Here is a 15,441-nt window from a genome sequence, read left to right as displayed (position 1 = left end):
CTGCGGCTTCTCCTATAGAATTTTAGTTATCCTCATTTCCAATTGGAACATAGTCACTGTCTAAATTTCCTGTAAAACTACTATCAATTTCTTCGAGTTGTTCTTCGGTTTCAATATTTGTAATTCGCTTGCAAGACAGAAATGAGGATGCTGTGCCTCTTTTTGGTTTAACACCAAACAGGGCTTCATATGGGCTCTGGTGTGTTCCTTCGTGATAAGTTGTGTTCTTGGCAAATTGGACAAAGGGCAAACCTTCTCACCATTTCTTTGAATCATTATCGTTCATCCATGCAGTTAACATATTTTGTATATCCTGATTAGCTCTTTCGACTGAGCCTTGTATTCGACTATGATGAGGCTTTCCGTGAACTTTCTTGATATCTTTCCACATAGCACATAGTTCAGATACGAAGCGATTAATGAATTCTCTACCATTATCTGAATCCAATATCGCTGGGGTACCAAATGTTAGGAAAATATGAAGAAGGTGGCATTCTTTTGCTGTCTTGGTTTTTAATGGTCGTAACTGGACAAATTTCGTCAAATGGTCTTGATATACCAATGTAAACTTGTAATCGTCATCCCTGTGCGACTGCAAGTCTATCAGATTCACTTGACATCTTGAGTTTAACTCCGAACTAACCATTGGTTTCACAACAATACCTTTTTTAGGCGCACAGTTCGTTTGACATTGTTTACACAAATTTAAATACAACATTACAACTTCATATGTAATATTCTTGTATTTAACTTGCAATTCTTTAAGCATACATGTTTTTCCTCCATGGCCTGTTCTAATATGACTTTCGGAAAGAATATTAAACAATTCATCATTGGTAACGTAGTACTGGATATTCGTTTCTCCAGGTTTTAATGGCACAATCAACTTTTCTTCATCAGTAATTTTTAAAATGTCGAAACGTTTTAAACGTCTATAATCCAAAGGTGTACTGCACTTAGTTTTAGCAGAACTAACTTCTGAAAGTATTTTAGAGTACCTTTCTTGAGAGAAATAAAAACAAGTGTCTTCTTGTTTACTTCCAATTAATGCATTTGATTTATAAAAAAAAATATCACGGTTCAATGCACTATCCATCATTAGAGTATCAGATAAAAAAAAACAAATTAGCAAACGCTACAAGCACACTGTGACATTTTACGTGAAACTGACGAACATCAACAACACAATACATTTCGTACTGCGCTAGACGACGGGATCATCCTGTTCAGACGTGTCGTTCCGACACTCACTAGAGCTCATCTGTGTTTGTCGACAACTGCCGGCGAAGGTCCGAATGTATGATAATATTGATAAATATTCGGTCTTTCGCCGACGTTTTTGATATGTGTCGACATTCGCCGGAAAATGTTGACATTCACTAATTTCGGTGTTTCACAGTAACACATATATATATATGAAAGTATACGAGAATAATAATGTATTTTTTTACTATTTTTTACATACCGGACGCTGTTTCCAGTGGACCGGTGACTCGCGTTCACTTTCATCGCACACACTCACATATACACACACACGCGCGCGCGCGTTTTAAGTAAGTGGGAGCTAAACAAGTTTTCACCGTTGTCCTTAAAAATAAATATTAGAACTGTTCTGCGCTATTATTCGTGCTTATGGAAAGTTAGACAGTATTGTTCATAAAAGCCTATGTTCTTTACAACGGTGCTGCGGCTTTGTAAATTATTTAAAACAGAATATTTAAAATTCGAAACATTTTAGTTTAAATTAATTCACTCTCCACGAGCCAGGTGAATAATAGAACAATATTCACCTACAGATATATTATTTGAATAAAAATGCGCTTAACAGTCATACCGCTAATACGAGCCGGAGGGGGCGGCTGCGTAGCCGGGGCAAAATTTTGGTTATGGTATTGTTAATGGCTTAACCAGTGCTGTTATTAGCACTGGGAGCCTAAGGAAGTAGACGCGGAGACGAATCTACGTATGGCTAACGTATGGAGCCACAGGAAATGTTAGTATTAGGTCTCGTAACTTGATTGGTGTACCTCGAGCGGTAAAGATATACCTTAGTGGGTTTTCTGGACTAGTCAATATAATTGAACAGTAATAGATAAGTTAAATATGTAATATGAATGTATTCTCTTTGCCGAGACCTTATAATTGTTGTGTGTAATTGTCACGGTGTTCAACGAGTTAAATTCCAATTCACAAGTTTAAGTGAGTTGAATAATAAGAGTTTAGTTTCGATTCCGTGAAGCAAAAATCTAATCCTTCTCGGTTTTCACGAACGCGAACAAACGGGGACGGACTACAGCGAGCCGAATAGTGCTTAACAGCAGACAACGTACTGTTTAGTTACTGAGTGCTTGAAGGGTACTTGAATACCCGATCTCGCAGAGTTTCCTCGTTGCTGAGATTATCCGACTTCAATTAGATCCAAGGCGTCTTCGTCGCCACCCTTTTTATACCTAACAATTGGAGTAAAAAGAGTGGTGGGGATGGACTCTATGTGACCCGAGGGACCGCGACCTTGCTTCGCGTTGGTCTCGAATTTTCTAGATGATTGTTTATGCCGGGTGTGCACATCCGACTCCATATAAAGAAATTTCCGAGAACGAATCGTAACACCGCATTCGATTTTTTAATAGAGCTGGATCCACATTAACAAAAATTTATCTTTTAAAAATGAACAACTTAGTGATAATACTAATATAACTGTTATAATAATTCGCCAATTTTTAAAATATATCGCAGAGGATTAAATGTACCATTTGTACCCTAAAACACGATTAACTTTTCTCAGGACTTAAAACGAGGAACACCGTGAAAACACGGATGTTAAAAGTTAAGAACAGAAAACTTAATTAAAAAGTTTAAATTGTTAATCTTTTATTTAAATAAATGACTGTTAACCAAATTCTTTGTTCAAAAATACATAGTTTTGGGAAAGGAGAGTTCATATTTTTCTACAAGTTGTTTCTGGTATGAGATACGTGGCGGACAGGTGCAATGTGTTCTCTTGTAGATCGGTTAAGTTGAGCGTCATTAACGTTCAGCCTGGCTTTGTCTTATGAAGAGGCGTTGCATGGGTTTTATTTTTTTTAACCATGTTGTACCCATCTGACACTCTTGAAACTTTTACAGATAACAGTTAAGTAGAGAAGGATAATTCTCAATTTTTTCGGTGGGTGACACTCAAGGGATTGTTTATATAAATCAACTTCAAAAATTTATTTATTTTCAGCGGATAAAAGTTACTAATGAGTACCTACTATTTGCACTTTAGTATGTTAAAATATCTTAAACAGTTTTCGAGAAAAAAATAGTAAAGTTTATGGTTGTTACCCTCATATCTCCTTTATCAGGTGGGATAGGGGGTTAAAATTGTCTGCAGCTGTTCTTTAGACAAATAGCATGCTAGAACCGATTCACTATGCTTATACAGCTAGACTCTTTGGAACACTGTACGTTAGACTCATTGATCAGAGCACTATTCTGCTTTCAAAAATCTCAACGAACCTCAGATTCAACGAAATTACACATTCTTCTTGCAAAAGTAAATGAAAAAGTTTTTTACCTGCAGAGTGGTGCTTTGTTCACGGAGTCCGACGCGGTGTCGACGTGCTTGTTCACGACCACCGTCAAACGTAGTCAGTAACCAACATTCTCGTAATTCAGCTCACGCAGTCGAATTGTGTAGTGTTCTTTGTAAATAATTCAAAAGTGAAGTGTTAACTGATATTTTAGCGAGAAAAAATTATTCAGCATTACCTCGGCAATTACCTCCTCATCGCTTTTGCACTCTTTAGGGAGCACCCTGTAAATTAAATCTATTTTGGTATAGGAAATAATAAATTGTTAATTCAGATTATAATTTCTTACCTTTAGTATTGTTAACAAATGGTTATCCTTTGATCGTTTAAGGTAAAAACAAATGGTTTACTACTAAATGGTCTACTATCGTACTAATTCAAGTTAATTAATTATTTATTTAATTATTGTTTAGATCCAGACAAGAATTTTGCTTTAGAAAAATATGGACCACATTCGCGATGCTTCGATCATACAAATCAAATGTGGGAAGAAAGAACCTGCAAGCAAGCTCGACAGTGGCAACATTGGGGTTCTGGTTGTTATCAATACAAATGTGAAGCTGGAAGATTACATATTATGGTTAGTGTTACGAGTTGCATACATTGCTGAATAATTATATTACTGTAAAATAAGTAATTATTTAAATAATGTTTTGTTTCTTAAAATATACAATATAAAATTTGTTTTATATTACAGGTTGCGAATTACACTTATACCTGTTATCATGCAGGTCAAGAAATCGCTATTAGAATAATGCAAAATAGTTGGCTTCATAAAGGTGCTCTAATTTGTCCTCCATGTCGAGATATTTGTCAGGTGAGAATTAATGTTATGTTAATAAATTCCTATTTTACAGTTAATTTTATTGTACATTACTATATTGGGTAGCTGCAAAAATTCAATCGGTTTTAAGTAATAAAGGCATAATAACAATTTTTCATACTTTTATTTACTTTCTACGTATTTATATACTGTTCGTTTAATTTGATAACTTTGTCCTATCTTTTCCTCAATTGATTAATACTATTTGTGACAAGTGCATCATCTTTTTAACCGACTTCGAAAGGGAGGGTGGTTACTCAATTCGAGCTGTATATTTTTTTAAAATGTATGTTCACCGATTACTCCGAGACGGGTGGACCAATCGGAACGAAACCTTTTGTAGAGTAAGAAACCTTCTTGGAGAATATGTCTTTCGATTGTGTTACGTGGTACATGGCTACCATATGCCTATGCGGATATCTATTCTTAATTTATTACACCAACCATGAAAGGCTTGGACTCCGTCCTCGAGCAATTCTATTCACTAGAAAAATGCCTTTACCATAAAGGTCTCTTAAGCGAGTCAAGGCAGCAATTGAACACGTAAAAGTCATTGCTTTACAATTTGGAAACTTACTCCCCTAAGACAGAAATAAGCTCGAACAAAGAGGGATTTGTGTCCGAAAATACAATTGGACTGTAACTATCGACAGACGTTTTACGATCCTTTCACGATATTTCCTATGCTTACTATGACCAAATAGCCTTTTTGGGAACCAAACTTAACGTACCACTTCACGAAGGACATTCCTTCTATCATCATAAACTCCCTGCTGTGCATGGGTCTGCTGACGTCGAACCAACCCGACACTGTCCTTTAAGGACAAGACAAGCACCAACGACCCTCACATGCACCGCAGATGTCGCTACTTTTGGCTCTTCAAAACGGGGTGTTGTCTCACGACCAGATTCGCTTGCCGTGCTGCCAGTCGGTCTCATCACCATTTTGAGTCCTGCCGATTGTCCTTTCCTGGTCAACTCCTACACGGTCGACACACCCCTCGAGGGTTCCTCGTTGACAGCCTTGTCAACGCAGTCAGTCTTGTGCAGAATTCCTCGTGAACAACTTCTGTTCATTCGGCGACCTTCGCTCGGAATTCTCCTAGTTTGCTTCAGTAAATATCCCGGATAACGTCTCTGACGCGTAACTGACGCCTGATCCAAGTAGAACTACTCTTTATCCAAGTAGATGGTGGACGCATGCTCCATCATCTCTACCGCTCCCTTACTGGGGTAAGTTACCCCAGTAAGTGTGCATTGTCTCGTGGCAGACGCCTGATCCTTCTTCCATCATAGCACACTTGCCCCAGCAAGTGCATCCATTCCTGGCTGGTGGACGCCTGATCCACCATCTTTACCGCACACTTACCCTAGTTCGGACGAAGACTTACAACCTTTGTTGACTTAACCGACCATCGAAAAGTCTAAACGTGAATGCGAGCTCAGAACAGATTGGACCCAAAAAAATGTTGCATTTTTTCATTGCTAACGATTTTTATTGCAAAAGACGTACTGTTTCATTTATATGTTCGGCGTTTACTCCGCAAGGAATGTACCGATTGCGATTTTTCAAAATTGTCCCTAGAAGTAGACTTTGCCAGTTTCTTTACTAATTGATCGCTAAATAATTTTTCTTTTAAGTAATTTTTTTAAAAATTATAATAAAGAATATTTAAGAAACTAATATTCAAGTTGTTCTCTTTTATTATTAACCAACTAAATGCGATCAGTATATTTTTTGTTCGTTTACGGTTATTATCTAAATCTTATTATCTTATGTGCATCGGTCACATACGTCTGCGTTCGGCAGATGTGCTTGTTCGATTTTATGTGCTCTGTCGCACCTGAGTCAGCTATAAATTCTGGGATGGACCCAACCTGATTTTCAATGTTACTAGCGAATAGGCTCATTGGATTTCTATCCGCAATGTTAAAGATATCTCCCTTTCTACTCGAACTTTCAGTGTTGCGTTTATTGTTATACTCACCTTTGCTCTCATCCTTCATTGGCTGATTTCCACCTCTGTTGTTTACGTTTTTGTACACCCGCCTTCCCCTACTTTTATGGACATTGAATCGACTCCTTTTTGCTTTACTTGTCTTTACAATCTCCCTTTTCCTTCTCAGCATACCTTTTTGCCCGAGTCTACTGTCCGAACCCCGAGTGTAGTTACTGAATTTGTTACAGCTATTATACCTTGAATTTTCTCTGAAGGCTCCTCCTTTTTTAGTCATACCTCTAGAGCTGCCGGGTTTGTACGAGCAGTCTGGGGCCCTGTGGTTACCTATCTTTTTGCAATGGTAACACATTATTCTCTGGTCTCGGTTTGGGCACATTGCACCTGTGCCCATAGGCCTGGCATTCATAACATCTTCTGCTGTCTACCAGGGCCTGATTAGCTGATCTCACCTTCACGTTCGATCCGCTCATTTGGTTCCTCATCGCTTCGTCCTTCATTACGAGGAGTTTCAAATCATTATATGAAATTGTTGCGCCTTTAGAATTTTTAACAAACTCAACAGTCTGAATGTTAGGAACTGAAATCATTACCGCATTGTAAAATGCATTTCTTTTTTCCTCTTCGGACGAAAGACACGCCCCAGGAGAGTTTTCATAGTTTCTGATTGTTTCTTCAAATTTATCACAGAATTTAGCGGCTGTGGTCTTTCCTATGATGTATTGCATGTTGTAAAGCTGTTTCCTCACCGAATGCGACGTTACATTTATCTCGCTTCTTTTAGCTTCTTTCAGTTTTTCAAGGATATCTATTGGATTTGACAGATTTGCTATTTTTGAGTAATACTGTTGGTCTAACCAATTGATTATCACATCTCTAGCCTTGAATCGTTGTTCTTTCAAAATATTCTCGTCTATCCCACCTACGTTTTCGTTGTCGCTTATTACATGCAATAGACCACAGGCTCTCAATTCTGAAAAAAGATAGTCGTAGAAGTGTTCAAATTTAATGTTGTTATTCAGTTTATACTCTCGCCTCATAGACCCACCGCTATTTACTATTTTTAATTTCAAAATGTCTTTGTTTTCTTTGTCTTTAAATTGACTCACCTTTACGTTTCTTAAATTTTCAATTTCTGACCTAACTACGTTTGCGATTTCTTTCTTGAAATCTGTTTATGTTTGTATTTGGTCTTGAATCTCTTTTCTTTAGATTTCTCACCTCGTATTGCTGCTCGCTGGAGCTCTCAGCATAATTTCTCCCCTCCTCACCTTTATCCAGCTGTTTGTACAGGTCAGACAGCTGGTTCACCATTTCGTAGACCCGCTGGATCTGTGTCGCGTGGTCTTCCCTCACCGTTTGTCTGAGATCTCTTGATCTCTGACTTTCCGTTATTCTTTTCTCTCGCCACGATGTTAATTCTTTCCTCACCTCACACATCATGTCATTAACATTTACCGCCACGGTCTCTATCTTCTTTACTGACTCCTGGTATTGACTGAGGGCCTGCGCTGAGATATCGCATAATTTATTGACGGATTGTATTAGTTCCGTTGTCTCTCTCTCCTGTTGTTCTACTCTAACCAACACTGAAATGTTACCTATATTAGTTTTAGTTCTACTGCTCGAGGGTTCAGATTTTCCTCCTATTTTCATAACTTTTATTCGCTTGGGATCGGAGTCAATCTTTACGTCGTCTATAATTCGGGGACCTAGTTCGGGTTTACCTGTTTTCGTGGCTCACTCTCCTTCTCACCGATTGTGTCCACGTCTATGATTTCCTAGTCTTTCCTCTCGCCTTCGCGCTCTTGGGAGACAATTGGGCCAGTCTCCTGTTTCTTCCCAGGCATGGTCGTTGACTTGCCAAGCAGCAACTTCTCCTCGTGCCAGGCAACTACGCTATTCCATGATCTCTCCTTCAGCATTCTTTTTTCTGTACGAGAAGTGTTTGTTTTCTATGAGCTTTGCCTAGGAAATTTTCCTGGAACCAGCCAACCGAACTACAAGTATCGCTACTTCCAGGAGGAACGAATACTCGAGGACCCGTACTACAAAATCTCTCCTGTATTCATCCCAGTCCCCGGGGGCCTGTAGACCGAACAGCAAGCCCACATGACCCCCCAGACCGTCAGGAGCTTCAGAATCTACTTTCATATATATTCACATATATATAGGGCTATTTTCGATTCTGCGAGATTTAGGTGTGTACATACACTTATGTAGTGCCTTGGCAGAAAGCTGACAGTGTGACACCTCGTGTGTGAGTATGCTAGCCTACTCAACACATACACCCCCAAGCTTTATGCATACACTTAGTTCGAACTATTTACCAATTTATTTTCCACTTCACCTTAACTCATTCAATGCCAACATACACTTGCCGCTCTCTGTTTTCACATAGATTTCCTCACAGTCTATGTCAATCGTTATCTCATCTTTCTCGTGTAACTCATCTAACTTAAACATGCTGGTCAATGTCTCCCACACACCCGATAAACTGGTGTCGGCTGAAACAATTATCATTGTATATTTATTTAAATATCGTGTGTGTGAGTGCGTGCACGCTGAAATTTCAATTTATTAGTCTTTCTCGCCGCGACTTGCAAGTACGTTTCTCTCCATGGTTTCGCGATGTTTCGGAACGATCTAGTGCGCAGTTATAAGCACGTGCTTTTGTATGGAAAGTGAGAGACAAAGAGAACGCCACCACGCTCTGTCTTTGTCTCACCTTAGTTTGCACTCTCCTTGCTTGAGCCTCGCGCACTGTAGCTATCTCCCCCCTCCACGCCCTTTTTCTTTCTCTTTCTCACCCTCGCTTGCGCGCACGTGCTTGTGCCGGTCGGTCTTCCACTACGCACCCGAAAATTTCCGTTACTTCAAATAAAGGACTATCCTTTCCAAACATGTCTCACTCCGCACAAAGCAATATCTCGCCATTTTCTTTCGTACGATTTTAACACGTGTCTCACTCTCCTTTATTGTGTTCGTACACCTCACCGTATTCGTTTTCCACATTAATCTTTCCGTTAACTAATTCATACCGACACGCCGTTAATTCTCACCGAGGAAGACTTTAGAAAACTTGTCCCGTTTTTGGAAAAATTGTAATTTCGCATTCGTTTTATAAATCACTCCCTTAACTCCTTGCACTATGCTGAAACTCGGAAAAAGCCAGGCCAAACACGAGCGCCCGATTGGTGAGGATAGGAGCCGAAGCGGCGCAGACAGAGTGTCGGAACTTTGAAACATGATATTTTGCGATTGAGTGCGAGAGAAACTAGTTCGAAATCTCGATCACAAGTCAGACTCGTGATATTCAAGTTTGGCTTAAAATTTCCATCACGAGTCAGACTCATCAAAATAGTGCAAGGGGTTAAATACAAAACTTCGTATACTTACAGTCTTCCTTCATATTTTCACTCTCCTTTAATACTTTTCCATTTTCCTCTCTCATTTTCTCTTTTTGTTTTTCCTTTCCTTTAAGGCTTTTCCAAACGCGCAGCTGAAACGTGCTGGTGCCCGTAACCTGTTGTTTATTAAGGAATCTGGAAGGCTTAATGCACTACAACTTGTCTGCTTTTCTATATCGCACTTTATTGTCTTCTACACTTTTGTAACGTACGTTCGTACGCAAGTAACGCTCGTCTAGTTCCTTTTCTAACGCGGTGCGCCCTAAACCGAGAACTATATATGTTATGTAGGGAGACGACTATGTAGGAACAATCGTCCTATATTCTTACATCATTAAATCTTTTAAGTTGTTGAATATACAATTTTGTATAAATAACACCCATTTTTCATCGCTTGTTACTCATCGATGAAGAAATGGCTCGTAATTGTCTTTAGCGAGGAATGAATTGTACGTTACAACTCATTATTCCATACACTTCCTTTCGGACAACTCGCGTGGGATCTATGTATCCAATTTAAACACTATTCCAAGCGAATGAATTTTTCTTAAAATGGTTGTTCGATGAACATTCATTTTTATTACAATTTCTTCTGCTCTTTGATGCCTGTTTGATTGGATTACGGCCAATAATTCACTTTTGTCAATATCTGAGTGTTCGATTTTAAGCTTGAAAGAGTCCGCAATTGTTTTCGAGATTGCCGGTTCGATTGAATGGAATGGCGATGAGACGAAAGAGTTAAGAGTTTGAACAAAAAAAAACAGTATATTTCACTAATAAAAATTATGTACACTATTTACAAAAACGGAGCTGTACAAGAAATGTTGGTGCGTTGCACCATTTCACCCGCGTCGCGGTGAAAGTAGAGCTTGAGATTGCGCTGTGTATGACCACGTGTTGGCGCAATACGTAGCACCATGTAATTATATTAATTATGTGGACTTTTCGAGCGTTAATGAACTTGCGAGTTCGCGTTGGCCGTTAGCACTAGATACGCGGTCACGAGAGCGAGCTTTTCGAACAAGAATTCGCGAGATTGCAATGGAAAATTATCAATTAAGTTGTGTACGTGCGCTTAGTATGCTAAACAGAACGATAATGGCCGCTCAGCGTTCTTGTTCGCAGTTTGAGCCGTTGGCTTCTTCTCGCTGACGTCGAGCGTGCTGATTGGTCGACCTGACCAGTATCCAATGTGGTTGTCGGTCGCGCTGCAGAGAGCTGCAGCGGTCTGCGTGGCGACGGTAGAAATTAATGCATTTTCAAACACTGAAGTTGTCCGGATCATGGTTGGCCTTCGAACAAAATGTCTCCAAAACGGTAACGGATAAACCATCTTTAACGTGTCCTTCCATTTATACCCTTTTCACCATACACTTCACATATATTTTTACAGACTTCAGCAGCACTAGTGCTTTTCTTAAATTCGTATAACATGCAATTACGTAAGTAAATTTTGATTTCTCTTTTGATTAATTGGGGGAGACAGCTTCCTGATGTTTTATAAAGTAGGACATGTGTAGTTATTATATAGAAGTACAGTTTTTCTTTCTTTTAACCGGGCACTTAGTCCTCTAAGGACCATTGTACCCGAGCTCAATATGAGCAGCTCTAAAAGGTGAGGCATCTGCGTAGACCGGCCTCCTTTGCAAAGCCCAGAAGCCGGCCTACTCCGATATCCTCCAAATATGCGGAGCAAAGAATAGAGGCCCCGTTGAAAGTGTCTGAGCCTCTAGATCTTTGCACCGCAGAATCAAGTCGAGAGGGGTTTCGTCTTTTTCACCACATCTCAAACACCCGGGCTCTCACTCGATGCCCAAGTGTATCATGTGTTTCTTCGTGTGCCAGTGACCGGTGACGAGCCCCACGATTAGACACAACTGATTTCCGTCTAGGCAACTTAATATTGTTAGAATTAGGCTCCCTAATTAGACTCTTTAACTAACTCCCGGAGTTAGAAGTCCCTTTTGGTTTGCCTCCTATTCTTGTCTACATGGAAGTCGCACCCGAAAGTTGTATCTAAAGTAGTAAGTTGGATCGCACACGTCTTCCCTATGGGTCAGGGCCCCTTGTAGTTCCCTATGCTCGCGTAGGATTGACGTGTGGCCGATCTCTATCCCTCTCCATGTGCCGCTCTATTTATTCTGGCTTCCACTACTACGTATAGAGGTGCTAGGGTTTCTATGGTTGGCGTGGTGCGAAAAGCACCCGTTATCCCCAGCAGAGATGGGGAGCTTCTCTAAAGTCCTCCTGTTCCAGTTCTTCATTGAAGTCCACCATACAACAGAGTAAGTTAGTTGGGGCACTATGATGACGATGTATATCCACTTGACCACTCCTGGTTTTAGATTCCACGTTTAACCAAACATTCTTCTGTAGGCCTAGTAGGTAGTGATTGCCTCTCGTGCTTGCTTTTTAATGTAGTGTTTCCAGGTGAGCTTCGCATCTAGAGTAACCCCTAGGTATTTCATTTCAGTGGAGATGTCGTGCTCGAGATGTCGAGATGTCGAAGGGCCTTAAATTTAAAGCACCGCTTTCTCGACAACAGTACCATCTCCGTTTTATTTGGATGTATCCTTAAATTACGGAAAAGGCACCATTCCTGTACAAAAGTTGATGCCACTTACATTCTCCTCGCGATATAATGCGGGTGTTTGCTTCTGATTGAGATGTTTATGTCACCTACATCTTCCTGCGACGTGACTCCCTCGTCTCTGAGCCTACGAAGCAGCCTGTCCACTACAAGGGTCCACACCAGAGGAGCACACCCTGTCGACATCCCATAGCAGCCCAGGCTCTTAACGTAGTTCCATTGATACTGATTGTTAGAGTCCTGGTTCGTACCATAATGCTAATCCATATGACCAGGCTGTGATTAATACCAAAGTTGTTTGCAGCTTTGCACATAACGTCAACGGTAGTGTTATTGAATATTCCTTCGATGTCCACGAAAACGCTTAGGATTGTCTCACGCTGTGACAGGACTCCTTCCATCTCTCCTACGGGCTGATGGAGTGCAGTGTCGACAAATTTGCACCCCTGATACGTTTCGTCTCCAGTGTATGTTCTCTTATGTGCCTATCAATCAGTTTTTCCGGTGTTTTATGGAGGGTGGCTGTTAAGCTGATAGACCTAAAGGATTTGGCCGTGTCGTAGTTACTTCTACCTGGTTTGGGTAGGAAAACCATTCTGGCTACACTCCATTATTTGGGTACGTGACCCAGTGCTAGACATAATCTGAATATGTGTCCCAGGCGCCACAGCAGGTCCTCTTCGGCCTCTTAAATGAGCGCCGGGAAGATCTGGGAATGAGATACATGTCATCAATGAAATTATCCTGTTTGGTGTAACCACCTTGGAGGCCAAGTCCCAGTCTCTTTCGTTGTTCCCCTCAGGTTCCAGTTCGTTAGGTTCTTTCAGGTTCCTGTTTAGAACCTGGTAAATGCATCTCTGTAAGGTGCTTCAATATCTACAGATGGTTTTCTGTATTACTTCCATCTGGAAGTCTGTGCCCGTCAGGCTTTTGGGAAGTCCAGATGTGAATCCCTTCCGAAGTCTAGCTACCACTGGCAAGGCCTCGGTCTCTTGGTAAAAGTCCCTCCAAGCCCTCCTTTTGGATGATCTTATCAATTTTTTGAACGCCTTTTGGGTCTCCTTGTATGAGTCCTAAGCGCCATCCGTATTTTTCTACATGGCTTTGTTAAGTAGCTTTCGAGTCCTGGTCGGACTTAGAAGTCTGTTCAGTTCACTGCTCCACCGTGGAACTCACTTGCTGCTCTTGTTTTGTTTTGTCGAACAGGACTTTTCGTAGGATCGGATGATTGCGGTCTGCAGTCTTGCGACTTCATTCTTGATCCCATCCTCCTCCCTTGGTCTCACAGAGTTCCGCCTGAGCTCTTCCTTCAGCTTCTTATGGTAGAGAGGCCAATTGATGACTCTGGAGTTCCTGTTGGTCTCCGTGACTCTGAGGTCCACATGTGCCCTCAGATTGTACGTGATTAGCCTGTGGTCTGACTGCGTTGTTTCCTCTTCCACCTGATCCTATGTTGGCTGGGCCACCTTTCTGATGCCCAGCGCGATGTCTGAAACCTCTTACCGCCTGGACGTGCAAAAGTTGGACTAGATCCTCTGTTTAGAATCTCCATGTCTGTAGTCGAGTGGTACGTTAGGAGAGCTTCTCCTCTCCTGTTAATATTGGTGCTGCTCTAGACGATGTAGTGCGCGTTTGTGTTGCATTCAATTATTAGTCGCAGCCCTTTGCTTTTACAGTAGTCTACAAACTCTCTGAGCTCCCTCGACGAAGGGGGTCCTTCAGAGCTGTATGGTAGGTACGTTGAGTATGTGACGAGGTCCGCCCCAGTTGCTCCCACTTTGGCTTTTAGTAGCACTGCTGCCTGGTCTCTTGTACAAAACTTTGCCAGTTTCAAGGAACATAGTCCTCTTTTCACGAAGATGTCCTCATGCAAGACGGAACCTTGTTTTTAATCCTGCCCGCCTACTTGCCCTTGGTGTATCCAGGGTTCCTGTATGATGGCTATAGCTGTATTGCTGCTCTGCTAGACGCCAACGCAACAGGTCCGCGACTGCTTGAAGAGCTGCAGGTTAATCTGCGAGATATAGATGCATTCATAAAAGCTGCAGTGTTGCCTTTTCTCGCACTATCCACGGAGAGGATAATGGTCCCGTGCTACGAACCATTACTTCCCTCTTCGTTTCACAGTGGGGTCCGCCCTGCTTTCTCCAATCTCTTGGCCTGCCCCGCTGCCCGGGGTGTTACTCCTCTGGACTCTACTCAGGGTCTCCGAGAGAGCGGTTTTGCCCACCGCACAGGCTTTCAGGGGTCTACTCCTAGGTTCTCGGGTGGCGGACCTGCACTCTCCCCCACCTGGGGGCCCCCCATGAGGGCATCTGTATATCCAGCTGGTTCCGGAAAGATCCTGCCTCCTTCACTTCCCGTTCTCATGGTGTGCTGTTCGCCCGTCGACCCCATTTGAGTCCCGCGGTCTGGAATCCCCCTTGCCCAGTGTAGCCCTTTCAGATGTCGTAGCTGAGTCCACCACGTTCCCTGTCGCTTCATTGAGGCTAAGCGACGTTGCGCGTTTCGCCTCCAAGGTGGTCCCGATGGCCGGTTTGGCATTCCGGCCCTCCTCTTCGACGCTCCGTTGCTATTCTTCTTCTTCCTCCTTTCTTGGTTCGCTGACTGTGGGTAGAAAAAACAACAGCTGATCCCCATGACAGGACCTTTGTTCCCCACGGAATGTTTTGTCTGCCCCTTATAGCACCCATTCGCCGGTGCACTCCGTGGACACGCCCTTCCTGTTACCCGGTCACATAGGGTGCTTCGTTCTATGGTACACAGGGGCACACTTCACGCCCCGGTCGTTCTCCTATCCACCACCTGGAGACGTGCTCGGTTGGGACTCAGTCTGGATCGACAACGATCGATCAATAAATTTGCAAACTGCTTTTTCCTACCACTCACAGTTTTTAAAAAGAGTCAATTTTGATAAAAATTTTAACCTCTTAACTTTGGAAATGGTTTATGCTTTTACACTAGTTATTGTTTTGTTGCTTTTGAGACGAAGCAACACTGTGGATTCCGCGAATAAAATGATATAAATTGTTATGTTATAAATGTGTCGAAACCAAATGATTTTTAATTAAAACCCCTAAATTGG

The 15,441-nt window shown here is 41.6% G+C and overlaps 1 protein-coding gene across 2 annotated transcripts in view; it reads left to right on the top strand.

Moving 5' to 3' along the window:
* Invadolysin (leishmanolysin-like peptidase, invadolysin) overlaps positions 1-15,441 on the top strand; it is a 1,079,802-nt gene that overhangs the window by 1,047,022 nt on the left and 17,339 nt on the right. Inside the window, exons 13-14 of one of the 2 annotated variants that reach the window (XM_076690812.1) lie at positions 3,989-4,155; positions 4,273-4,392. The exons of the other annotated variant lie outside the window; for it this stretch is intronic. Coding sequence (XP_076546927.1) covers positions 3,989-4,155; positions 4,273-4,392 — 287 coding nt within the window. The remainder of the gene's footprint in view (positions 1-3,988; positions 4,156-4,272; positions 4,393-15,441) is intronic. 2 annotated transcript variants of the gene reach the window in all.

Source organism: Osmia lignaria, chromosome 11 (genome assembly GCF_051020975.1).
Source record: "Osmia lignaria lignaria isolate PbOS001 chromosome 11, iyOsmLign1, whole genome shotgun sequence".
Lineage (NCBI taxonomy): Eukaryota > Metazoa > Arthropoda > Insecta > Hymenoptera > Megachilidae > Osmia > Osmia lignaria.
This window is presented reverse-complemented; position numbering and strand designations above follow the sequence as displayed.